Source organism: Melanerpes formicivorus, unplaced genomic scaffold (genome assembly GCF_026170545.1).
Source record: "Melanerpes formicivorus ecotype bairdi unplaced genomic scaffold, bMelFor1.0.p_v2 SCAF_12, whole genome shotgun sequence".
NCBI lineage: Eukaryota > Metazoa > Chordata > Aves > Piciformes > Picidae > Melanerpes > Melanerpes formicivorus.
In genome coordinates, this window is record NW_027142364.1 from 557,769 (window position 1) to 584,913 (window position 27,145).

Genomic DNA, 27,145 nt, shown 5'->3' on the forward strand with positions numbered 1-27,145 from the left:
CTTGGAAGCTGCAATGTGTCCTTTAAGAGGTGAATTGAATGTCTGTGGCCAAAGAGGAGCATGTGCAGTCCAGGCAGAGCTTGCTGCTGACTGACCTTCTCTTGCTGTCTGTTAGCAAATGCTCCCATGTCAGATGGATTTCAGGCTCAGGGCCTTCACTCCAAGAGGGACATTGAGGTCCTGGAGCAGGTCCAGAGAATGAAGCTGGTAAAGAATCTGGAGAACAAGGCTGGTGAGGAGCAGCTGAGGGAACTGGGGTTGAGGAGGCTGAGGGGAGACCTCATTGCTCTCTACAGCTCCCTGAGAGGAGTTTGGAGTGAGGTGGGAGTTGGTCTCTTCTCCCTAGTCTCAGGTGATAGGAGGAGAGGCAGTGGCCTGAAATTGCACCAGGGGAGGGTTAGGTTGGAGATGAGGAAAAATTCCTTTTCTGCAAGAGTGGTCAGGGACTGGCACAGGCTGCCCAGGCAGGTGGTGGAGCCCCCAGCCCTGAGGTGTTCAAGAAACCTGTGGCCATGGCACCTGGGGACAGTTTAGTGGCCATGGTGGTGCTGGGTTGATGGCTGGACCCAATCTTTGAGGGCTTTTCCAACCCAAACAATTCTATGATTCTGTTCTTGTGAGAAGGGGTCAGGGGAGGGAGGGAGCTGGACCTGGAGCTGTGGCAGTGGCTTTATTAATCCTTTTAAAGGAGCAATTAGGCTTTTGTTGTCCAACCCCTTTGCAACAGAGCCTTGTCTTTAGGTGTGACCTGACTCAGTCACTACTGTGGCCCTAGCAGTATTTCTGGGCTCCAGATCCAGCCTGAGGAGCAAGTTCAGCCTCTGCTGGAGGAGAACTTACAGTGATTCAGTGTCTGCTTTGTGGTGTGTAGGTGGAAGGTGTGAGGAGGAAAGCCTCCACCTTGGGCAGAACGTTGATGGGGCTCTGTGTTGTGTCCCTGTTGTGGGCAGAGCCAGAGCTGCAGCACTGCAGAAGCCCTGCCTGGCAGCTGTCCCCCTGAAACTCTGCTGCTCCTGATTCCTGCCACTAGTTGGATGGTTCATTGGAGCACATCTGGATACAGCCTGGAGTTTGTCAGGAAGGTCAGACAGTATTTATGTGATCCCATTTTAAGGAGCAATAGTCTCTGGGAAGCCTGAAGGGTAGCAGATGTCTTGGAGCAGCTGATTAATTCCTGCTTGGCTTTCAGCCCCTCCTTGGCCTTCCAGGCTTTTCAAGTGGGCTCTTTTCATTTAGTGCTCCACATCTTCAACATTTGGAGTCCAAGCCTTTCAGGGAAAGATTTGTTAGGCTAAGGTGATCCTTGTAAGAGCAGGGGAGAAGAAGTTCTGCTGGGAAGGGAGGGAATGGACTGAATCTTGAGGAGGGCAGATTGAGACTGGAGATCAGGAAGAAATTCTTGAGAGTGAGGGTGGGGAGAGACTGGCACAGGCTGCCCAGGGAGGCTGGAGGTGTGCATGGCCAGCATGGATGAGGCCTTCAGCACCCTGGTGGAAGGTGTCCCTGCCCTTGGCAGGGGGGTTTGGAACTGGATGATCTTTAAGGTCCCTTCCAAGCAGACCATTCTCTGATCCTACTCACCCAGAATCAGGCCATTTTGAGCTGTCAGGAGGCCATCACTAGGGATGGAAGTTTGGTTTGAAAGGTGTGTCAGGGACTTTTCCATACCTGATCCTCAAAGAGAGGTGGTGCTGAGTAAGGAAGATGGTAGTGAAGCCCCTTTGCATTTAGCCTGTCTTGGGATTCAGGTGTTCAATATTCAGAAGCCTTGCCTTGCTTCCTTGAGGCTGGGGGCCCTTGTGTTGCTCTGAATTCATTTAGGTAATTAATAATTAATAGTAGCCATCTTGACCTGCACTCCCACATTTTCCCTACAGCTTGAGTGTGACCCAGGCTCTGCAGAATATTTGCATAACATCAGGCTTTGGCATGCATCACTGCATGCCTGATGCTGGAGGGGAGCCACTGGGATTTGCTCATCCAAGAGAGACAGAGAACTGCTGGAGAGAGTCCAGGGGAGGCTGCAAAGCCACTGAGGGGCCTGGAGCAGCTCTGTGAGGAGCAAAGGCTGAGAGCCCTGGGGCTGAGAGCCTGCAGAAGAGCAGCCCCAGAGGGGAGCTGAGCAATGCTCAGCAAGAGCTAAAGGCTGGGGGGCAAGAGGCTGGGGCCAGGCTCTGCCCAGTGACAGGCCAAGGGTTGATAGGCACAAACTGGAACCCAGGAGGAGAAAGTTGTTTGGTGTGAGGCTGCTGGAGGCCTGGAGCAGGCTGCCCAGAGAGGTTGTGGAGTCTCCTGGTGTGGAGAGCATCCAACCCGCCCTGGGCATTGTGCTGCTGGGCAAGCTGCTGTGGGTGCCCTGCTGGAGCAGGGGGGTTGGACTGGGTGAGCTCCAGAGATCCCTTCCAACCCCTACCCTGCTGGGCTTCTGGTTTGATTTGTGCTGGGTGAAAGTTCAGCCCAGTTGGATGCCTGATTGATGGGCTGAAAGGTCTTCTGCAACCAGAATGCTTCTGAGGTTGTATATTGTCCTCTGGAGGAGACTCTTCTGTCTGTGGCTGCAGATGCAGGGTGCAGGAGGTGACTGGTTTCAGTTGGCTGTCCTGGTGCTGCACACAAGCCCCAAAGTGCACAGTGCTGGAGGGTCCTCCAGCAGCAGGAGCAGAGAGAACCTGTTGTTGTGTTTTCTCACAGGTGTAATGCTGCCAGAAAGGGTCTGCTACTCCCCAGAGATCTTGTCCTCTGCTAGAAAGGTTGAGGTGAACACAGGGAAGCTGCTGATGGAGTCAGATAACCAAATCTGAGAGCTGTTGGGGATAAGGCTGCCAGCAGCCCTCCAGGGGCAAAGGGGACAAAGACAGAAATGTCTCAGGAGCAGGTAAGCAAAGCCAGAGAGCTGAGAGGTGGAGCTGCTGCACCAATCCCAGCTGTTGAGCCTGGAGCAGAGGGGAGCTGAGCAGTGCTCAGCAAGAGCTAAAGGCTGGGGGGCAGGAGGCTGGGGCCTGGCTGTTGCCCAGTGACAGGACAAGGGGCAATGGGCACTGCACCCCATGCTGGAGCTGTGGGAACGCTGGAGCCACAAGATCTTCAGTGCAGTGACATCCTTCCCCACACTGCAGGGTCAGGTGCAGGTGGGAGGGATTCATATTCCTGGGTTTCCCTCAAGCTAGTGTGGGCTTTAGTGAGATAAGCCAAGATTTGCTCATTAATGTGGCTTGTAATTCCAAAGCTAAATCCTCAGCAGTCCCCTTTGCTGCTGGGCTCCACACTCAGCCTGTGCCAGCCCAGCACTGAGCCAGGAATCTGCTAGACTCAGCTGTAGGGGTGAAGGGAGAAGGCCTGGTGCACACATGTCCACTCACTTGTCTCTTGTATTTCCTCCCTGCACCTGCTGGCCACACTCTTCTTAGTGCACCCCAGGAGGCTGCTTGGCCATATGGCTGCCCCATGTCCCATTTCTGCTGAGAAATACTCTTAGCTAGACTGCAATGGATCCCTCCATATCCACAGGACTGCTTCAGCCCTTGATGAAACAGGACCTGCTGGGAGATGGGTGGGGGTGTCAGGTTTGGAGGCTTTGGTAAACTCAGCTCATCTCTGGGGTCAAAATTTGTCTCCTTTTTGCTATTCCACACCACAGAGGGAAAGTTGTAGGAAGAGCTTTTGTGATGCCTTTGCTGTGGAGCAGGTTACAGAGCTAACCCCAACCCAACAGTTACTGTACTCAGCACTGGTTAGGCCACACCTTGAGTAGAGTAGAATGGAGTAGAGTAGAATGGAATAGAATTAACCAGGTTGGAAAAGACCTTTGACATCCTCAAGTCCAACCTATCACCCAACACCATCTGATCAACTAAACCATGGCACCAAGGGCCTCATCCAGGATCTTTTTAAACACCTCCAGTGCTGGTGACTCCACCACCTCCCTGGGCAGCACATCCCAATGGCCAATCTCTCTTGCTGGGAAGAATTTCTTCCTAACATCCAGCCTAAACCTCCCCTGGCACAGCTTGAGACTGTGTCCAGTTCTAGGCCTCTCAGTTTAGGGTTTGTTGGGGGGGTTGTGGTTTGGGTTTGTTGGGGCAGTTGTGGGTTGGGTTTGTGGGGGGGTTGTGGTTTGGGTTTGTTGGGGGGGTTGTGGTTTGGGTTTGTTGGGGGGGTTGTGGGTTGGGTTTGTTGGGGGGGTTGTGGGTTGGATTGGGTTTGTGGCGGGGGTTGTGGGTTGGGTTTGATGGGGGGGTTGTGGGTTGGGTTGGGCTTGTTGGGGGGGTTGTGGTTTGGTTTGGGTTTGTTGGGGGGGTTGTGGTTTGGGTTTGTGGGGGGGTTGTGGTTTGGGTTTGTTGGGGGGGTTGTGGTTTGGGTTTGTTGGGCAGTTGTGGTTTGGGTTTGTTGGAGGGGGTTGTGGTTTGGTTATTTTTAGTGTGATTCAGAGGCTTTGTTCTTTGCCCTTTTGAGAATGAAATTTCATCTCTGTTGGAGGAAGCTGCAGGGTGGCTTTAGCTTCCCCTGGCATCTCTTTACCTTCTGTTTGATCAGCCCCATTAACAGATCACAGCCTCTGGGCCTGCTTTTGACAGAAGGGTTTAGTGGAGCTTGGAAACTGGTCCCTCAGCTTCTGTCACTTCTTGCCCCTCAGAGAGCTGTGAACTGCCTGGGATTTTCCCTCTGCAGCAGCAGCACAGGATGAGCTGTCCTGGGTCTGGGTGTGCCTTGGGACACTGCTGGTGCCCACAGAGAGGACCTTGCTGCCAGGCTGTTGATGTGAGCAGGGCTGGCAGCAGCGCCTGGGCAGGGTTCCTGCTAAGGGTGGCAGGGGAGGTGTGAGAGCTGCCAGCCTGTGCTTTGAGGCACCAAAGGAAGGCAATGATGGTTCTTCAAACCTAGTGGGACTGACACATGCATGGGAGACTATCCACAGCCTGGGCTGCAACAGAGACCTGTGGAATCCCAGCTCAGCCCAGGGCAAGAAGGGGAGTGCCCAGCATCACCTAAGCCAGGGAGGGATGGAGCCAGCCCTCAGGAGCAGAGGCAAGCGGAGCCACGCTCCACTGGGCTGTCACACCAGGAGCTCCTCAGCCTTCTCACTCTGGGTGGGAGCATCTAAGGTAACACTCCAGCTTTCATAAAGCAAAGCAGAAGCTCTCTAGGTGCACTTGGAACGAGCTCAGCCATTCCTGCCTCTCTTGGCTCCTTGTCAAATCTTGCTGCTTTCTGAAAGTGGCAAGAAAATTCCTCAGGGTGGCACATGCAGAATGCCTGGGATGAAAATTCACTGGGATGCAGATGAATGAATCTGCATCTGAAAGCAAACTGCATCTGAAAGCAAACTGCCTCTCAGGTCCCCTCTCCCACAGCCACTGCTCTGAATGCAAAAGGGGTGTGCCAGTGAAAGCAGCAGCTGAGGCACAGGCACCCACTGCTGACTAAAGCAAGGGCAGGAGGAGCTGCACCTGGCAAGGGCAGGAGCTGGAGAGGTGGAAGAAGATGGTGGGAAATGTCCTGTAAGTGAATTTGCAGATGACACTAAATTGGGTGGGAGTGTTGATTTGCATGAGGGTAGGGAGGCTCTGCAGAGGGATCTGGCCAGGCTGGATCAGTGGGCCAAGGCCAAGGGGATGAGATTCAACAAGGCCAGGTGCTGGGCTCTGCACTTGGGCCACAACAACCCCATGAGTCCTGCAGGCTGGGGACAGAGTGTCTGGAAACTGCCCAGCAGATAGGGACCTGGGGTTGGTGGTTGGCAGCAGCTGAAGATGAGCCAGGTGTGGCTGGTGGCATCTCAGTCCTGCTGGGGACAGTCAGACCTCCTTTCCAGGGGGAACAGCTAGCCAAAGCTGGAGGAAACAGCTGTAGCAGGCTGGTCCCCTAAAAGATAAATTAAACCAGTGAAGGTTTGGGGTGTATTGGCACATCTTTCATCTTTGGTGCAGTGCCCTGTCTGTTAACTGGGATGCAGGAAGTGGCAAACAGCTCTTCTCATCCCCCTTGCATCCAGCCCTTCCCCTACAGAGCCCTCTCCCGAAGGGCCAAGCCCAGCTGCTCCTCCTGCTGAGTTTTGTTTTCCTTCCTGCCCACAGAACCCAGCCCAAAGCAGCATGTGCCCAGAAGCCCTTTGGTTCTGCAGAGCCTTGGCTTTCCTTCTCTTCTGGACAGAAATGAACTTGCAGGTGGGTTTTGAGCAGAGCTGCTTGGTCTCTGCCTCCCCCTAATAGGTGACACAGCAGAAACTCCCTTCCCCTGCCCCAGCAGCAAGACCCTGGGCTCACCAACTGCAGTTTTGGAGAGAAGACTTGAAGGTAGGCATGAAAATTAGCTGCACTGGTGCTGTCAGCTTGCATTAGCCAGGGTCTGTGGTGTTCAGCATCTTCCTTCACTAGTGCTGTGAGATAAGGTGGTGCCTTCCACAACACATCCCACTGCCTACTGGAACCAGGCATGAGGAGGGTAGAGGGGAGATTGGGACTGGAGACTAGGAAGAAATTCCTGACAGTGAGTGTGGGGAGACACTGGAACAGGCTGCCCAAGGAAGCTTTGGATGTCCCCTCCCTGGAGGTGTTCAAGGCCAGGCTGGATGAGACCTTGAGCAACCTGGGCTGGCAGGAGGTGTCCCTGCCCATGGCAGGGGGTTGGAACTGGATGAGCTTGGAGGTCCCTTCCAACCCAACCCATTCTATGACTCCAGGGAATTGATCCTGCTCTGGTTCAACATGAACAGTTTTGAAGTGGCTCCTTAAAGCAGTGAAACTACTGGAGGTGCCTCTGGGAGCACCAGTGTCAGCCACCAGCTCTAGTGTGGGGAGAGATGGTTTGGGGTAAGGCAGTGCCATCATCTAAGGTCTGAGTTTGGTTTAAGGTCAATGTCATCATGATGATGGTTTCCCTAAGAGAGAAAAAAGATGAGGTCAGGTTGGATGAGGCCTTGAGCAGCCTGGGCTAGGAGAAGGTGTCCCTGCTCATGGCAGGGGGTTGGAACTGGATGATCTTCAAGGTGCCTTCCAACCCAAAGCTGTCTGAGTCTATGATTAAAGGAGCACCAATATGCAGGTTGGTTTCACTACTTACATGGCTTATCAGACACTGATTCTGGATGTCAAACTTTGCAGTGGGCTGCCAAAGGTACTCCCTGCTGCTCTGCTATCTCCTTCACTGAGCTTGGAAATAGCTGTTAACAGCAAATTAGTAAACAGCACTAATTAGAATAGAATGGAATAGAATGAACCAGGTTGGAAAAGACCTTTGAGAGCATCCAGTCCAACCTCTCACCCTACACCATCTGATCAACTAGACCATGGCACCAAGTGCCCCATCCAGGCTCCTCTTAAACAATTAGGCTGGAAAAAGAATAATACAGAGAGGATTAATAGAGGGCAGGAAGTGGCTGAGCAGGGGAACTGCTTGAGACAAAGTAAATCTGCCCAGACAAGCAGCCCACTAACACAGCTCCCTGCAGCCCTGGCAGTGAGGAGGATGAGACTTGAAATTAATGGCTTTAATGGGTTTCTTGAGGACTGGCCCTCAGCTGGCAGGTAAAATTAGCAGCCTGACTTTCTGCAGGCTTTTTGGTTCAAAGGAGATGTTGACAGAGAGGGAAGAGACAACTCTGCTGCTCACGTTGCTGGGAGGAAGGCAGCCTGGTTTGCTCCAGAGATGCCTTGCCCTTCCTTAATGAGCTCTGAGAGCCGTACATCCTCCTGCCAGGTCCTGCTGCAGATGAGCTCAGGACCAGCCAGCCTTCAAGCCCAATGCCTGCAAGGTCTTGCTCTGAAGCCTTTCTTTGCCTTTCTGCTCCTCCTTCACCCCAGTCTAGCTCTGCATTGTGTGAGCTGAGCTCAAACTCTTCCACTCGGTGGGAGACCAGGAGCTGCCAGGCGGCTGGGAATCTCTCAGTCTTCCTCATGTGTCTGTGCAGCCCCAGCCTTGCTTTGTCCCATCCTTTGTCCCAACAAACTGCAGGCAGATGCTGTCCCATCCTTTGTCCCAACAAACTGCAGGCAGATGCTGTCCCATCCTTTGTCACAACAAACTGCAGGCAGATGCTGTCCCTTCCTTTGTCACAACAAACTGCAGGCAGATGCTGAAAAGCAGCAACAGAGCTGAGGAAACAGACACCCAACCTACACCCAGGAGCGAGGCCATACCAGAGGATCACCCCACACCAGGGTTCCTTTCTGCTTGCCTTTTGCATTGGAAGGATTCAGAGCAGCCTGGGAGTTCAGATGTGTGATCAACCCCTGACTTGTTTTCCACACAGCTGCAGTTGGGTGACCTTGGCTCACTAATACCTTGCCATCTGGAAGCTGGTGGGAGCAAATCCCACATGCATTACATAACCTGAAGGGGCTTATCCAAGGAGAAGGGGACAGGGGATCCTAAGCCCTTTAGATGAGGGATAATGAATTACTGGGAATTTGTTCCCATCAGTTCTTGCTGCATTTCACAATGCATCCCCAGCTGCAGCCTCTCAAAGTGAGGCTGTTTGTTTGATGGGACCATTGGCTGGGAGCTGTCATTGCCACAAGGCTCTTGTCCTGAGGGTGGCTGTGGGGATGAGCCTGGAGGGTAAGCCTGGTTGAACAGGGAGAGCTCTTCCTCCCAGCCACAAGAAGGAGGGAAATAAATGATTTGCCAGAGTGGACAGAAAAAGTTGTAGGTTCAAGTCTAGGCTCTGTATTACTGTTTGTGGAACTTGGTCCAGAACCCCCCAAATTCACAGATTGCTCAGGGTTGGAGGGGACCATCAAAGGGCATCTTGGCTGAACCCCCTGCACTCAGCAGGCACTCCTCCAACGAGAGCAGGATCCACAGGGCCTCATCAAGTCTGATCTTGAATGTCTTCAGGGATGGGACCTCTGGGCAGCCTGTTCCAGTGTCTCCCCACCCTCCCTGTGGTGCAGAACTTCCTCCTGGTGTCCAACCTAAACCTGCCCTGCTCCAGTTTCGAACCACTGCCCCTCATCCTGTCACCACAGGCCCTTATGAATAGTCCCTCCCCAGCCTGCCTGTAGGTCCCCTTCAGGTACTGGAAGCTGCTCTAAAGTCTCCCTGGAGCCTTCTCCTCTCCAGGCTGAGCAGCCCCAGCTCTTTCAGCCTGTCCTCACAGGAGAGGTGCTCCAGCCCCTTCTCACATTCTCACTCCTCTCTCCAGCTGCTCTTGCTCAGATTTCCCACCCCCACAGAGCCATTCCCACTGCCACTGATTCCTTGGCCAGCTGTGGGTCCATCTTGAAGCCAGCTGTATTGGCTCCATCAGACATGGGGCAAACTTCTGTCACCTTCTCAGCAGCCACCTCTGTGCCTCTCTGCTACCAAAACCTTGCCACACCAACCCCATGCAGCCACCTTGAAATGCACAGGTGCACAAATCACATCCTGCATCCCAACAGTGCCACAAGGAGAGGAACTGGCTGTCACTGGAGGCCTGCAGAGCCTCTGCCATGGGCTGGACAGGAACACAGATGTGCTGTGCTGTGCCCCCACACCTCACACTTCAGCTGCTCCAGCTACTGAGCCCCAAGTCCCAGCACAGCCAAAGGGACATTCTCTGGGATAACAGCTTTGAGTACCTCCCTTGTAAAGGTTTTCTTCTCTCTTTATTCCAATTTTAGAGTCCCAGACACAGCACAAAGTCACAGCCCCCTTGGTCTTAATGACTCAATAAAGGTATTTGCCATCCATCCTGGGGGTGGAGCAGCATCCCTGAGGTGGCTGGGCTGCAAGGTGACTGTCACCCCCTTGGGAGTGAAGCTGGGGGATCTAGCAGCAGTAAGAGCAGTCCAGAAGTAGATTAAATATAGGTCAGCTAAAATTACCCTCTGGGTCACCAAGCCTTGTGTGCCAGCCTGGAACAGGACACCCTGTCAGTCAGTAGCCCCCAAGATCAATCAGGAGGCCTCATGCCACAGTGGCCCTGGCAAGGAGGAAAGAGATGGTGCTTCTCACCTGCTGCTGCCTTAAATGCCAGCCAGGCAAAGGGGGGTGGGAAATTGTTTCCAGATGATGGCATGTGGCTGGTTTGAGGGGAGCTGGTGTCACAGAAGCCTCCTCACTCTGTAGCTGGCATGCAGACAGTCATCAGGCACAGGACAAAAGCCAAAGAAAGAGGCTTTTAAGACTATTTCCTTCCATTTCATAGAATCATTAAGGTGTGAAAAGTCCTCTAAGATCATCAAGTCCAACCTTCTACCCAGCACCTCCATGGCTGCTAGACCATGAGTTGGGGCTGTTCAGTATGGAGAGGAGAAGGCTCCAAGGAGACCTTCTTGTGGCCTTCCAGTATCTGAAGAGGGCTACAAGAAAGCTGGGGAGGGACTTTTGAGGGTGTCAGGGAGGGACAGGACTGGGGGGGATGGAGCAAAACTAGAAGTGGGGAGATTGAGATTGGCTGTGAGGAAGAAGTTGTTCCCCAGGAGGGTGGTGAGAGCCTGGCACAGATTGCCCAGGGAGGTGGTGGAAGCCTCCTGCCTGGAGGTGTTTGCAGCCAGGCTGGAGGTAGCTGTGAGCAACCTGCTGTGGTGTGAGGCGTCCCTGCCCATGGCAGGGGGGTTGGGACTGGCTGAGCCTTGAGGTGCCTTCCAACCCTGACAGTTCTGTGGTTCTGTGATCTGCTCCTGTTTTGGACACCTTCTGGGCTGGTAGCTGCACCACTGCCTGGGCAGCCTGTCCCAGTGCCTCACCAAGTAGGGCTGTTCATGCTGTCAGTGCCATTTGTGAGGTGATGCCGTGAACCTTCTGGTTGATGCTGCCCTTGTTCTTACCCCAAGGAGACACTTGCCTCTGCAGCAGGTAGGTGTTGGACAAAGCTGCTCTTTCTCAGGCACTGCTCTGGAGTTGTGTTGCCTCCAGGCTGCCCAGGGCCACATTGAGTCTGATCCTGAATGTCTGCAGGGATGGGGCCTCTGGGCAGCCTGTGCCAGTGTCTCCCCACCCTCCCTGTGCAGAACTTCCTCCTGATGTCCAACCTAAATCAGCCCTGCTCCAGTTTCAAACCATTGCCCCTCATCCTATCACTCCAAGCCCTTCTGAACAGTCCCTCCCCAGCTTTTCTGGAGGTCCCCTTCAGATATTGATATTGAAACATTATAGGATGTGGTCACCAGTTCTTGTTAGCTGCAGGAGGACCTTGGAGCCACGAGGTTCACAATCAGTAGCTCAGAGTAAAGGAGCTGCAGGAAGAGTGATCAAAGAAATCAGTTCATGTAACCAGTTTCCACATTTAAGACATCAGTGGTGAAAGAGTGGTCAAGGACTGGCACAGGCTGCCCAGGGAGGTGGTGGAGTCCCCATCCCTGGAGGTGCTCAAGAAATGTGTGGCCATGGCACCTGGGGACAGGGTTTTAATGGCCATGGTGGTGTTAGGCTGATGGTTGGGCTGGATGATCTTGGAGGCCTTTTCCCACCCAAACCATTCTATGCTAAGTACTAATTAATCAACAGAGGAAGACAAAGTGCAACACTTGCCCCTGAATGCTGATTGTCTGTTTGAATCTCCCCTCATGCACAGTTTGAAGTCAGCCTCATTAACCTGTGCTGCTAATTTAATTAGCATTCATTTAGAAGGAAACATCCCTTGACATTTCACAGCCTCTAAACTTTGTGTTGCTTGTTCAGAAATAGCTACCAGGAAAAAGATGATAAAAAAACAAACCCAAACCAACTCCACTGAGGGAAGGCCTGAAAAACTCAGAAGGTTTTGCAAAGGAACTGTTGATTCCTCTGCTCCTCACACTGAGCTTTGAGGATGGGACTTGAACCTTGAGGAGGGCAGCTTGAGACTGGAGATTGGGAAGAAATTCTTTAGAGTGAGGGTGGGGAGACACTGGCACAGGTTGCCCAGGGAGGTTTTGGCTGCTCCCTCCTTAGAGGTGTTCAAGGCCAGGCTGGATGAGGCCCTGAGCAATTTGGGCTGGTGGGAGGTGTCCCTGCCCCTGGCAGGGGTTTGGAACTGGGTGAGCTTTAAGGTCCCTTCCAACCCAAAGCATTCTCTGAATCTATGAACTTGACAAACCTCATTTTGCATTCCTGCTTTATTGCAGGACAAACCAAACTGGAACATACTGGAATCCATTAGCAGCAGCTCCAGTTCCACTGGAGAGGAGAAGTGAGTGGCTTTGTGCTTCATCTGGGGCTTCAGGATGTTCTGATCTACTGCTGCCAGCTGGTGATGCCTCTAATTGTTCAGCTAGCATGTGAAATGGTTTGACTCTCTACAGCTACCTGAAGGGAGGTTGTAGCCAGGAGGGGGTTGGTCTCTTCTCCCAGGCAAGCAGCACCAGAACAAGAGGACACAGTCTGAAGCTGTGCCAGGGGAGGTTTAGGCTGGAGGTGAGGAGAAAGTTCTTCCCAGCAAGAGAGATTGGCCATTGGAATGTGCTGCCCAGGGAGGTGGTGGAGTCACCATCCCTGGAGGTGTTCAAGAGGGGATTGGATGTGGCACTTGGAGCCATGGTTTAGTTGTCAGGAGGCGTTGGGTGACAGGTTGGACTTGATGATCTCTGAGGTCTTTCCCAACCTTATTGATCCTATGATTCTATGACTTTAGATGTGGTTGCTGATGTTTTGGGCCCTTTTCATTAGAAAGCTGAGCTAGTTCAGAGTAGCTGCCCTGGTGCTCAGCTGAAAGAAATGAGCTCACTCACACTCCATGAACTTCATGGCACCAGCCAAGAAGCTCATCCAGTAGAGATGCCACAATCCACATCCAGCCCCAGAAGGGCTGTGTCCTTACTCCCACTGACCTCAGTCCAGATTGGCTCACTTCATGGATTTTGCTTTACATTTCACTGTCCAGCTAACTTACCAAAAGGCTATTTGAGGGATTATCTGCCTATAACAAAAACCTTCTTGGCCCTTTTATCCCAGCCTCGGGGGTTATCTGCCTGCCTTTTTACTTACAGCCTGGTTTTAAAGCTTTAAAGCCATTACTGAAGCTAACATGCTCTTGGTGAGGTTTAAAGAGTGAAACCTATTTCAGCTGGCTATAAATGAAAGAAAAAACCAACTGAAGCCTTTTTCTGAGCTAAGGATATCTGTGTCTTGCAGCAGCTGACTGCCTGGAGAAGAGGAGGCTCAGGGGAAATGACCTTGCTCTCTACAACTACCTGGTGGGTAGCCAGGTAGGGGTTGGTCTCTTCTCTCAGGCACCCAGCACTAGAACAAGACTGGCACAGGCTGCCCAGGGAGGTGGTGGAAGCCTCATCCCTGGGGGTTTTGAAGGCCAGGCTGGATGTGGCTGTGAGCAACCTGCTGTGGTGTGAGGTGTCCCTGCCCATGGCAGGGGGGTTGGAACTGGCTGAGCTTTGAGGTCCCTTCCAACCCTGACAGTTCTGTGGTCCTAAGATAATGTGCATAACTCCAGGACAAAAATGTATCCTCTGTTTAATCCATTTCTTTCATCACAGAGATAAGTAATTAGTTGCTTTAATAATTCAGATCTAATTTTTTTTCCCCCAGGCACTGCAGTCTGAGCTGCTCTGTGCTGGCCTGGCTACCCAGCATGCAGGAAGGGATTGCCATCTGCTGGCAGCCACCCACCCCAGCCTGGAGCCTGAGTGCACAAGCTGAAACAGGATTGATTTTGGCTAGTGGGATCTGACTCCTGAAGCCCTGGAGAAGCTGAAGGACTCCCTGTGATCCCAACAGCTCAGTCTGACCTGAGCAGTAATGAATGTTGTGTACCATGGATAAAGTGAGGTGAGAAGATGTAGGTGGTTGTGTGGCTCCTGCTTAGGAAACAGCCTGAAGCTGTTGTAGTGGCCAAGTTTAACTGGCCCTGCTCTGGAAGGGGGGGTTTGTGGTTCAATAAGAGGAGGCTGATTGTTGACCTCTGTTTGGGGTTTTTTGGTGGTTCAATAAGAGAAGGCTGATTGTTGATCTCTGTTTGGGTTTTTTTTGGTGGTTCAATAACAGAGATGGCTTCTGAGGTGCAGAATCTAGCAAATTCTGGGAGCTCAGTCTGGGACAAAACACATTCTCAGTCAAGAAGCTACAGAAGTGAGAAAGTCAGGGGAGGACTGAAATCAAACCAGCACCAAAATCTACCTACAGATACAGCTCCCAGTGATGTGAGCAGTAGCCAAAATGCTACTGCTTGGTCATTTTTGAGCATCCTTGGCTTGTGCACACAGGAGCTGCAGGCTGAGGACAGTGAGGTTCAGGTGCCTTGCTTCATTTCCTTTAACCACAGCAGGAGTTGTTTGACCAGAGGCAAAGACACCTCAGCTTTTTCAAAGCCCAAACCACTTGAGGAGAGCAGATTTAGACAGAAGATTAGGAAGAAATTCTTTCCAGTGAGGGTGGGGAGAGACTGGCACAGGCTGCCCAGGGAGGCTGTGGCTGCCTCCTCCCTGGGGGTGTTCAAGGCCAGGCTGAATGAGGCCCTGAGCAACCTGGGCTGGTAGGAGGTGTCCCTGCCCATGGCAGGTGGGTTGGAACTGGATGAAGCTCCCTCCCAACCCAAGCCATTCTGTGACTGAATCACCTCTGAGAAAAGCTTTCACAGAATCACCAAGGTTGGGAGAGACCTCCAAGATCATCAAGTCTGTACAGAACATTTAGTTACTTAAAACAACCCCAAACTCCCAGCTTGCTGTGTGCACAGAGCCCCAGGGGCTCAGCCTAGTGATGCAGCAGAGCATCTCCCTTGCACCAGAGGAGGTTGAGGTTGGACATTAGAAGAAACTTCTTCCCTGACAGGGTTCTCAAAGCCTGGCCCAGGCTGCCCAGGGAGGTGATTGAATGCTCATCCCTAGATTTGTTTAAAAGACCCAGAGCTGTGGTGCTGAGGGCCATGGGCTAGCCCCAGCCTTGGTAGGGATAAAGAATGGTTGGACTTGATCTTAAAGGTCTTTTGCAGCCCAACCAACCCTGTGATTCTGTGACCCTCTGGGTTCCCAGGGAGTGAGTCTGGCGTTGCAGAGTCTGTCACAAGAGGGTACTGCAGCACAAGTGGAGAAGCTGCTGCTCTTCACACCACCCTGTCTTTGAGGACTTGCTGTTCCTGTCTCCTGCTGGGGAGGCTGGCTCTGTTCCTACAAAGAAGAGACTTCAATTTTTTTTTGTTGGAGAACTTTATTTCTGGTTGGATAAAACTTGGTCACATTTCAGTGGCCTTTCAAGGCTTGCAAAGCTTTGGGTTTCCCCCCCCACCCAGTGTTATTAGTGGGCTGATTTGTCCTGGTAGTTTTCATAATGCCTCTTTCCCTCAGCACATTTTCATTTCAAAAGGATAAGGAAAGCTATAGAAGAGGAGCAAAGATCCACCTCATGTTCTCCCCCAAGCTGATGGCCTGGAAGAAGAGAATTCATCCACAGAACTATAAAATCCAGGGAAATCTGTGCCAGAGTCACCTGGAGCAGCAGGAAGGAAATGCCTCATTGCCTGCAAACTGCAGTGGAACACTGAGCCAGTGTCAGACCTTGCACTGAGCTCATGGTCAGGAGTGAAAAGTTTGCAGCCTGCAGAGCTCTCTGCTGCTCATCTAACTGCTGTTGCCTCCCAGCTGGGTCTCAGCTGGTACATTTTGGTGCATCTCTGCTGACCTTGGTATGTCTTTGCCTTATCAGAAGTTGTTTCCTTCAGGGCTTGAATTTTGTCCCCTCTCACAACCTGCTAGCCTGCTTCAGGCTTGCTTTTGCCAGCTTCAGGGAAGGAGAAGCCTGATCTGCACAGAGCAAAGTGAGTCGTCTCTGAGTATGTCTGCTGAGGAAGGTGCAGTTTAGGGGGGAATCATAGAATCAATAAGGTTGGAAGAGACCTCAGAGATCATCAAGTCCAACCTGTTACCCAACACCTCCTGACAACTAAACCATGGCTCCAAGTGCCACATCCAATCCCCTCTTGAACACCTCCAGGCATGGGGACTCCACCACCTCCCTGGGAATTGACTTTAGGGTTCAGATCCCAGGCTGCCTTACACTCAGTTGTGTTGTAGTTTCCTAATGCAAAGTGAGGGGAGTGCAAACTAAAAGAGCCTGGAGAAATCTCTCCTTTTGTTCTACAGGAGCCATTGAAGTGATCTTGCTCCCTCCTTATCCAGTGGTTGTGGTTAATCAGAGTGATCAGATCAAGAAATCAGTCCAGTCTTGGATCACCACAGCACTGCAGAAAGCCTTCCACCCTCTCTGTTAATGACTGTTTCCTTTCTTCTTTAGCCAGGTTGTGTTGTGCCATTGTACTCCTTGCTGGCATGATCTAATCTGCTTGCAGAGGACACAGTGGCGTCAAATAAAAAGATTTTCAGCCTGTGCATGACTTTGCTCAGCACATGAGCTAAAGCCACACAAGCCAGGGTTTGTTTCTGGATGCAGGGTCTTCAGCCTTCAGGGAATTCAGGGCTGCAGCCAGAGCTGGAGCACACATCCCAGCTGAGCAGCTCAGTCACTTGTTGTTCAGGAGTTAGAGCAAGGAGACAGCCACAAGAGTCATTCCATACCCAGCTGCTTCCATCTCTTTGTCTTGATACAGCCAGGGCTGCATGCTGGTAAAACCCAAATGCCTGAGAATCAGATCTCCAGGAACTGGGCTGCTCTAGGTACCTCTTGGTGGAGCATCCCATGTTACTCCTGGGCCTCCTGCACTGCTGCGTCCCCTCCTCATCCACCCTCTGAAGGAGGCTTTTCCTGCTCGTGTGTACCTGAGCTGGTTGTATATTTATTGGTGCCTAATGTCCAGTCTAAGCCTACCCAGTGGCAGCTTGAGGCCATTGCCTCTTGTTGTATCACTATTTAGCTGTGAGAAGAGACCAGCAGCAGCCTCTCCACAAGGTCCTTTCAGGTAGTTGTAGAGAGCCATGAGGTCTCCCCTTAGCCTCCTCTGTTCCATACTAGCCAGCTCCTTCAGTCTCTCTCCATCAGATTTATTCTCCAGGCCCTTCCCAGTTTCCTTGCCCTCCTCTGCCCTGGCTCCAGCACCTCCACAGAACTGAACACAACACTCAAGCTGTGGCCTCCCCAGAGCTGAGTCCCAGGGGACAATCCCCTCCCTGCTCCTCCTGGACACAGCATTGCTGATCCCAGCCAGGATGCCTTTGGCTTTCTTGGCCACCTGAGCACACTGCTGGCTCTTATTCAGCTGCTTGTCCATTAGCATCCTCAGATCCCTTTCTGCCAGCAGCTTTCCAGCCACACTGCCCCAAGCCTGCAGCATAGAATAGAATAGAATAGAATAGAATAGAATAGAATAGAATAGAATAGACCAGACCAGGTTGGAAGAGACCTTCAGGATCATTGTGTCCAACCCATCATCCAACACCACCTAATCAACTAAACCATGCAACCAAGCACCCTATCAAGTCTCCTCCTGAACATTGCTTGGGGTTGTTGTGCCCCAAGTGCAGGACCTGGCACTTGGCCTTGTTGAAGCTCATCTTGGTAACATTGGCCATGGATCCAATCTGTCCAAGCCCCTCTTCAGAGCCTCCCTACCCTGGTGCAGATCAACACTGCCACCTCACTTGGTGTCATCTGCAAAGAGACTGCTGACACACTCTGTGTCTTCATCAAGGTCATCTTCCACCCCTTCACCAGAGCCCTGGCACAACAGCAGTCTGGGAGCTTGCTGAGGGTTCTCATCACTCCCTGTGGCCACGGGCCTAGCAGGAGTTGGTGCTGGCAATCACAACCTCCAGCCAGCCAAAAACCCAACAGCAGCCCCTGCTTTCTTGCTTAGAATCAAAGAACTGCCAGGGCTGGAAGGGACCTCAAGGCTCAGCCAGTCCCAACCCCCCTGCCATGGGCAGGGACACCTCACACCACAGCAGGTTGCTCACAGCCACCTCCAGCCTGGCTGCAAACACCTCCAGGCATGAGGCTTCCACCACCTCCCTGGGCAACCTGTGCCAGGCTCTCACCACCCTCATGGGGAGCAACTTCTTCTTAATCTCCAATCTGAACCTACCCTGGATGAGTGGGGGTTTGGGTTGGGTTTTGTTGGGTGGGCTGTGGGTTTTATTTATCTGGTGGGGTGGGGGTTTTTTTTGAGTGTGGTTGGTTGGGTTGGGTTTTTGTTGGGTTGTTTCTTTTTTCTCTTTTGGGTCCCCAGGGATCTGAAGAAGAGAATTTCTAGAACATCCATGCTGGTTTTCCTCTTAAAATTGCTTTCTCCTCTGGAAGGACTCTCAGCACTGCTGGCTTACTCAGTTCCTCCTCCTAAATTTGGCTCTAATGCACTGAAAGTACCAAAGGCATTTAAAGCATTTGAAGTTCATTCCCAGCTTGGAGCAGTTAATGGCCCTGAAGTCAAGGAGGTTGCTCCAAAGCTGCTTTAAGTGAGACAAATCTCTCTGAGTACCTCAAGGCTCTGAGGGACTGAAAAAGAGAGATCTCATTGCTGACCACAGCTCACCAGCTGAGTCCCATTTAGTCATCTGTGCAGCATTGCATCATCCCAGCACAAACACCCCTATAAAAATGACCATGTAATGCAAAGCACAAAACCCAGGGACTTGTTTTTCTTGAGCATTGTTCTTCAGCAGGACAAAAGGAGCAGCTTTTGGCCAGGGCTGGGTCTCTGGAGCTTTCCTGCAGGCATTGTGTCCTCTCTTTGTGTTTTCTCTTTTGAAACTCTCCCCTCTGCTTTAGTTTGGGTTTGGTTTTATTCTGATAGTTGGACTGAGATCTGTTGTAGAATTTCTGTTTGCAGTTCATCCCCTTGCTCCAAACAGAAGGGCTGCTCAAGATAATGTCTATATTGTGACAGGATTCTTTGCTTTATATCCTTAACCTCCTGCTTGCCACTGCCAGGAGGATTCTTACTGTGCTGGCAGCTAAATTGGGATGGGGGGGAGGCAGCATTTAGTAAAATTGCTGTGAACAAGCACTGACTCTCTGCCCTTGCTTAAGGCAACCAGGCCTGGAAAGAGCCCAGTCTGTGAAGGTCAGCTTGTCTTGTTAGGAATGGCTGGTTCCTGGTGGGAATTATTTCCATTAGATCAGATGTATAGATAGAACTAGCAGAACCAGGCAGAGAGGGGTGAGGGGAACAGCTCAGCAGCCACGGGGGTGATTGTATCAGAGAGAGGTTTTTCAGTACCTGCATTGCACAGAGAACAGAATCATCTTTCTTTTGGCAACAGATTGGATCTCAGCCCCACAAAGTCTGCTCTACAGCGAAGCTAAACAAAGGAGGTGAAGCCTGCCTTTTGTTCTGGTGTCTGGGCAGGGCAGGAGCCAAGGTCACCCAGCCCTCAGGGTGACTTCAGGAGCACACCCGTTCTGGATGAGCAGGGATGAAATCCCTCTCCTGCCCTGGTGCCTGGGAAAGGCAAGAGGTGAACTGTGTTGTCAAGAAGGCGGAGGTCTGGGAAAACCCAGCAGAGGAGACCTATGAGGAGAGGCTGAGAGCCCTGGGGCTGAGAGCCTGGAGAAGAGCTCAGCCTGAGAGGGGCTCAAAGCTGGGGTGCAAGAGGCTGGGACCAGGCTCTGCTCAGTGTCCTGTCAGGAATGGACCAAGGGGCACTGGGCACAAACTGGAACTCAGGAGGCTTCCACCTGAGCAGGAGGAAAAAGTTGTTTGGTGTGAGGGTGCTGGAGGGCTGGAGCAGGCTGCCCAGAGAGGTTGTGGAGTCTCCTGGTGTGGAGAGCTTCCAACCCCTCCTGGGCACTGTGCTGCTGGGCAAGCTGCTGTGGGTGCCCTGCTGGAGCAGATCATCATAGACTGGATGATCTCCAGAGGTCCCTTCCAACCCACACCATGCTGGGATTCTGGGATATGCAGTACCAGAAAACTTCAGTACCTGGAGAGGTGGCTGTGGCAGTTACTCCTTTAGCAGAGCCACTAGATCCAGCTGCTCTCAAGAAACCAGTGGCAGTCCCTGGACTGGTTTCCCTGGGCACATCCACATGGTCCTTTGAAGGGACTCCCTGAACCTTTCTTGTGAAGTACATCAGACAGGGAGATGCTGCACTGGGAAACCACCAGGGGGGAATTCTGGAAAGGCACAGATCTGAGACATTCTGCTGGCTTGGAGGTGATGTTCAGATTTATGAGAGATATGTTACCACCTGGGTGCTGGGAGCTGTCAGACAGGAGCTTCAGCTCCCCTTTACACCCTGTGCTCCTACCAGAGGAGGTGGGAGTCTGATCCTTCAGGTAACAGAGCTGCTATGGATCTGGTGTTAGTGGGAGTCTGGGCCTTCAGCTAGCAGAGCCTTACTGGTATGGACCTGGTGATGGTTGGAGTCTGAGCCTTCAGGAAGCAGAGCCTTACTGGCATGGATCTGATGTTAGTAGGGGTCTGATCTTCCATGAACCTGATGGTAGTGGGAGTCTGATCCTTCAGGTAGCAGAACCTTGCTGGTATGGACCTGGTGTTAATGGGAGACTGATCCTTCAGCTAGCAGAACCTTACTGGCATGGATCTGGTGTTAATGGGAGACTGATCCTTCAGGAAGCAGAGCCTTACTGGCATGGATCTGATGTTAGCAGGGGTCTGATCTTCCATGAACCTGATGGTAGTGGGAGTCTGATCCTTCAGCTAGCAGAACCTTGCTGGTATGGACCTGGTGTTAGGTGGAATCTGATCCTGCAGCTAGCAGAACCTTGCTGGCATGGATCTGGTGTTAGTGGACAGAGAGTAAGATCAATGTTTCTGTTGCATCTGCAGGAGTGGAAAGGAGGCCTGAAAGGACCTTTTTTGAAGCATCTCCTGGTACAAACAGGAGCACAAGAACCCAAGAGAGAGCAAGCACGAAGTGGCTGAGGAACAGGTCAGTCAAGATGCTGAGGAAAGCACTGATGAGAACCTTTTTAGGTGACAGGATTTGGCTTCAGTTATTTTTCCTGTCATCATCAGCTTGGAATTGAGACCAAACAGACCCCAAACTGGGGACTGTTTATGAGTATGCAGTGAACCCAATCTATACAAAGCTGAGTTCAGCACTGATGGAAACCAACTGTCTCCAGGAAAGTTTTGCCAGAGCTGAGTGCTGCTCAGTCACCCTCTTGCATGTCAGGCTGGTTTCTAAGAGACTGCTCACAGCACTACAAATAATTGTATTCAAACCATTCCACTGCCATTCATTGTTTTGGTCAGTCCAGATGAATGTTCTCTGCAGATGGCTACAAGTCATGTGTAGCCTGGGGCCCACCATTTCCATCCTTGTATCTGAGACCAAAAGAGACAGACATTCCTGGAACAGTAACCAGACATTTTAATGGCCTTTGCTGTGGCTGTTTTGAAGGTTCTCTCTCCCAGCTGGGTTGGTGCTGTAGCACTGGCTAGCTGCAGCCTTCTGCTCTGCCTCTGCAGTCAGGGGGTGGGCAGGGAATTGAGAAGGGATCTCTGGAAAGCAGCTCCTGTGATGACCAACAAGGCTGGGATTGCATTTTCATGATAGCCAGCTCTAGTCCTTTAAATCTGAATAGAATCATAGAATGCTCTGGGCCAGAAGGGAGCTCCAAAGCTCATCCAGTCCAACCCCCCCTGCAGACAGCAGGGACATCCCCAACTAGATCAGGTTGCCCAGAGCCCTACTGAGCCTCACCTTCACTATCTCCAGGAATGGGGCCTCAAGCACCTCCCTGGGCAGCCTGTCCCAGTGCTCCACCACCCTCATGGTGCAGAACTTGTTCCTAACACCCAATATAAATCTGCTCTTTTCCAGCTTAAAGCCATTGCTCCTGGTCCTGTCCCTGCAGGCCCTTGCAAACAGACTCTCCCCATCCTTCTGGTAGGCCCCCTTCAGGTACTGGAAGGCTGCTATTAGGTCTACCCAGAGCCTCCTCTTGAGTTCAGAAAGTGCTGTAGAAGCAGCTGGATGATGTTGGCATGACAAGCCAGGATTTCCCCCCCACTTGGTGCTCTAACTTTGGCTTCATTCCTTTTCTGCAGGCTTGAGGCAGATGTGATCTTGACAGCCACTGGAAGAGAGGGAGCAGTCCTGAAGAAAGCTGCTAGCTGTGATTCTGTGGCATTTATTGTCCCCTGAAAAGCACTGAATCTTTAAGCAGCAAGCTCCTAAGGACAGGATGGTCTCCTGGAGAAGATCTGCTGAGCACTGCCTTGCCTTCTGAGAGCCCCCAACACAAACACCCAGCTTGGATCTTTGCAAGACATCCTGGGGGGTGGCTTTGGAACAGCCCTTTGTGTCCTTTTCCAGTTCAGAAACACACAGGGGGAATCCCAGGTTCCTTTGTCCAGGCATAGCTCTGACAGGGGATTGTGTGTAGGCTACAGCAAGTGCCCTGCCACAGACAAAGCCTGAACAAACTCCTTTGGTTAGGGGCTTCTTGCTAGCATGATTCACCTGGGAGCTCCTCCTGATGCTCTGTACAGGACTTCACTTCCCCAATAACCTTTGGGTGGGTTTCTTCTGCTTACTGGTCACAAACTGTGGCCAGGATCACCCCAAGGTGCTACAAGCTGGCGTGCAGCATGTCCTGCTGGCTCCCATCTGGCACTCCTCTCCCTGTTTCCTCTCCTGAATGACAGGCAGTTTGCAATTCCTCAGCCTAGCTGGGACAAAACCATTCCCAGATTATTTTGGGCATGTTCCTCCTTTGAATTCTGTTACCCAGGAGGAATCACAACCCATGACTGCACACCCTAACTGCACAGCCCTGTGGAGGGCAAGATGCCTGCTGAAGCTTAGCAACTCACTGACACCTCCAGAGATTCATCTACAGGTGTTACTGAATAGGGCTTGGCTTGGGGTTGTTGATAGGAGAGGGATGAAAGGTGTGACAGACCAAGAATGAACTGGATCCCTGTCATGCCTTGGGTGTTTTGATGTACACAAGTATTCCATGGACTCACCATGTGGGGTTTCATGGCTGTAAGGAGACCACAAAGCAGTTTTCATCCTTGTTCCTCTCCCTCTTCAAAAAAGAAGTCACAGAATCCCACAACTTCTGGAGATCATCCAGTCCAAGCCCCCTGACCAAGGCAGGGTCACACAGTAACACAACCAGGTAGGTTTGGAACCTCTCCAGAGATGGAGACTCCACCACCTCTCTGAGCAGCCTGCTCCAGGGCTCTGTCACCCTTCCATTAAAGAAGTTTCTCCTCATGTTTATGATGCTCCAGATTGTGCCCACTGCCCCTTGGCCTGTCCCTGGGCACCTCTGATCAAAGCCTCCCATTCTCCTGACCCCTACCCTTTAACTGTTGATCAGCAGTGATGAGATCCCTCTCAGGCTGGCCTTTCCCAGGATAACCAGCCCCAATTCTTCATCCTTTCCTCCTCACAGAGATGTTCCAGCCCCCTCAGCACCTTTGTAGCCCCGTGACCCCTCTTCATTCCACATTTTCTGCCTGGAAGAGATGTGCAGTTGCAGGAATAGAAAGAGGTAACCTTGACCTCCTGCCTTTTTAGACAATGGAGTGGCTATGGCCAAACCTGGCATCAGAGAGCAAGGCAGCTGCAGCACATTCCACATCTCCCCTATTTAAAGCATCCCAAAGCTCCCAGGAACAGCTGCAGAAGCAAACCTTAAAACCCTGCCAGCATAAACTAGCAGAGGGGGGAATGGCAGAGCCAGGTAAGATGCAGAGCTCTGTGTGTGTAACTCTGTGTCCTTCAAATGCATAACTCTGAGCAGTGCAAGGGAGGGGATCATAGAATTGTTAGGGTTGGAGGGCACCTGGAGGATCATCCAGTTCCAACCCCCCTGCCGTGGGAGGGGGGCATGGAAATGCTTAGCTCTTTGTGTTCCTGCACTTGGTGTTTGACTTTGCAGCAGCAGTTGTCCTGTGTTTTACAAGCTCCTTCTCCTAACGGCGAGGAGTTGAAGGCAGCTTTGGGTTCCCCTTGCATTTCTGCACCCTGCCCCTTCCTCCTCCTGGCTGCGGTTCTGCCGCTGCCTTTTTAAGCTGATTTCACATCATTGTGTCGGCTGAGCGACGTTTAACAGCAGCTTAGATACCCTGGCGGGGGAGCTGAAAGCGGAGTGCCAGGCTGGCTGCAGGCAGAGTCGGTTGGATTTTAACCTATCAACCCCGAGGGGCGTTTTGGATTCGTTTTATGTTGGCTTTACTCGAGAGGCTTGGCGGCGGGGGGGAAATGGCTGCAAGTTTAAAGCTGGTGTTAGCTGTCTGCGGGCACACAGATAGTGCTTTGCCTTGAGAAAGTACCTTCTGAACACAGCTTTGGAGCTTTTAGAGACATTGTGGTAGTTTTTAAAGGCTTTTCTCTCCCTTTTTTTGGGCACTATTACCAATTTTGATGACTTTTCTCTCGCTTTTTTAAGCACCATAAACAATTTTGAACTCTTCTTTTCCTCCCTTTTTTTTAGCACCACAACCCATTTTAAAGGCTTTTCTCTCCCTGTTTTTCATAGTATCATTGTATCAATCAGGGCTGGAAGGGACCACAAGGATCAGCTAGTTCCAACCCCCCTGCCATGGGCAGGGACACCCCACACTAGATCAGCCTGGCCAGAGCCTCATCCAGCCTGGCCTTAAACACCTCCAGGGCCCCAACCACCTCCCTGGACAACCCATTCCAGGGCTTCACCACTCTCATGGGGAAGAACTTCCTCCTCACCTCCAGCCTGAATCTCCCCACCTCCAGCTTCATTCCATTCCCCCTAGGCCTATCACTACCTGAGATCCTGAGCAGTCCCTCCCCAGCCTTCCTGTAGCCCCCTTCAGATACTGGAAGGCCACAATGAGGTCACCTGGGAGCCTTCTCTTCTCCAGACTGAACAGCCCCAACTCCTTCAGTCTGTCCTCACAGGAGAGGTGCTCCAGCCCTCTGATCATCCTCCTGGCCCTGCTCTGGACACCTTCCAGCACCTCCAGATCCCTCTTGGAATAGGGGCTCCAGAGCTGGAGGCAGTACTCCAGGTGGGGTCTCAGCAGAGCTGAGCAGAGGGGGAGAATCACCTCCCTTGCCCTGCTGGCCACACTTCTCCTGATGCAGCCCAGGATCTGATTGGCTTTGTGGGCTGCAAGTGCACACTGAGAGCTCCTGGTGAGCTTCTCCTCCCCCAGCACCCCGAAGTCTCTCTCCTCAGGGCTGCTTTCCAGCCAGTCCCTGCCCAGCCTGGATTTGTGCCTGGGATTGCCTCCACCCAGGTGTTTGGGCACCATTACCAATTTTAATGACTTTTTATTCTCCCTTTTTTAAGCACCATAAACAATTTTGAACTCTTTTTTTCTCCCTTTTTTAAGCCCCACAACCCATTTTAAAGTCTTTTCTCTCCCTGTTTTTGGGCACCATTACCAATTTTAAAGACTTTTCTCTCCCTTTTTTAGCACACTGCCAATTTTAATGGCTGTTCTCTCCCCTTTTGTGGCACCATTCCCACTGGTGCCTAAGAAGGACAGCAGAATTCCACTAACCTCAGACCCAGCAGAGTGTTCACTGCTGTGTGTTGCTGTTGGTTTTCATTGCTGTCCACAGCAACTGTGCTGCAATTCCACCAGGAATCAGTGCATTGGTAGGATGTGCATTGCTCTGGGTGCTCCATTGGCTGGCAAATGGCATCAGCACAAAGGCTCCAGCAGGGCCAGGCTTAAACTGAGTTTTGGAGCAGCACAGCCTCACCTGGCATGGAGAATCTCGCTTGTGGGGGCTGGCAGCTGGGAGCCATGCAGGAGATGGGGGTCCTCTGGGCATGGCCACACAATCCCTGCCAGTCTGCTGACCAGCGTGGCGGTCCAGCTGCCACCCCAGGTGGTGGTTTGGGGTGTGTGGGGTGCACAGGTATAAAGTACTAAGAAAAGCTGCATGAAGTTCTGAGGCATTTTGGAGCAGGGAAGATAAAGGGATTGAGCTCAACAGGCTGAGGCAGGGCAGCTTTCCCTTCTGCCAAGCCTCTGCCTGCTTGAGAGCAGTGAGGCTTTGTTCACCTGGTATCTCGGGGTGCCCTTGTCAGTGCAGTTGGGCCCTGGCATCCCAGGGTGGAAGGCAGCTCAGGGAGACCATTATTCCCCTGGTAGCTGGCAGGAGGTTTGACCAACTGCAGATGGCAAAACCAAACCAATTTGGAGTTCTGGATAAAAGGTAAACCCTGGGTAAAAACCGAAAAGGGAGGCAGTGATCAGATGATGTTTGTCAGTGTGTTTAGGCTGTGTTTAGCCTGGAAGCCTGTGCTGCTGGATCCTTGGCTTCACCAGGGCACTTGGGCATCCCATGGTGGGCAACTGTGTCCAGTTCTGGGCCCCTCAGTTAATGAAAAGATGTTGAGATGCTGGAAGGTGTCCAGAGAAGGGCAACAAAGCTGGGGAGGAGTCTGGAGCACAGCCCTGTGAAGAGAGGCTGAGGGAGCTGGGGTTGCTTAGCCTGGAGAAGAGGAGGCTCAGGGGAGACCTTCTTGCTCTCTACAACTCCCTGAAGGGAGGTTGTAGCCAGGTGGGGGCACCCAGCCCCAGAACAAGAGGACACAGTCTCAAGCTGTGCCAGGGGAGGTTTAGGCTGGAGGGGAGGAAGAAATTCTTCCCAACAAGAGAGGTTGGCCACTGGGATGTGCTGCCCAGGGAGGTGGTGGAGTCCCCATCCCTAGAGGTGTTTAGGAAGAGCCTGGATGAGGCACTTGGTGCCATGGTTTAGTTGATCAGATGGTGTTGGATGATAGGTTGGACTGGATGATGTCAAAGGTCTTTTCCAACCTGGTTAATTCCTACCCTACCCTACCCTACCCTACCCTACCCTACCCTACCCTACCCTACCCTACCCTACCCTACCCTACCCTACCCTACCCTACCCTACCCTACCCTACCCTACCCTACCCTACCCTACCCTACCCTACCCTACCCTACCCTACCCTACCCTACCCTACCCTACCCTACCCTACCCTACCCTACCCTACCCTACCCTACCCTACCCTACCCTACCCTACCCTACCCTACCCTACCCTATCCTACCCTATCCTACCCTATCCTATCCTATCCTATCCTATCCTATCCTATCCTATCCTATCCTATCCTATCCTATCCTATCCTATCCTATCCTATCCTATCCTATCCTATCCTATCCTATCCTATCCTATCCTATCCTATCCTATCCTATCCTATCCTATCCTATCCTATCCTATCCACCAGGGCTCTGACCTGCTGAAGTGCAGAGCTCAGGAGCCTGATGGTCACACACAGAGCAACCCTGCTGTAGCACAACAAAAGTGTTGGGTACCTGCTGCTCTGGCCAGCCTCCCCCTCTTTATTTGGAGACAAATTTCTGATTGAAGCTAGGAAAAATTACTACAATGGGG

General features: G+C 52.0%; 1 protein-coding gene across 4 annotated transcripts in view; it reads left to right on the plus strand.

The window, feature by feature from the left end:
• Positions 1-23,349: 23,349 nt before the first annotated feature.
• Positions 23,350-27,145, plus strand: part of STRIT1 (small transmembrane regulator of ion transport 1) — a 221,839-nt gene continuing 218,043 nt past the window's right edge. For 2 of the 4 annotated variants that reach the window (XR_010988204.1, XM_068145692.1), the window contains exon 1: positions 23,350-23,473. Coding sequence is in view for 2 of the 4 variants with exons in the window: in XM_068145692.1 (XP_068001793.1) it covers positions 23,461-23,473 (13 nt within the window). In the remaining 2 variants the exon portion in view is untranslated. The remainder of the gene's footprint in view (positions 23,474-27,145) is intronic. The other 2 variants (XR_010988203.1, XM_068145691.1) reach the window with 2 other exon arrangements.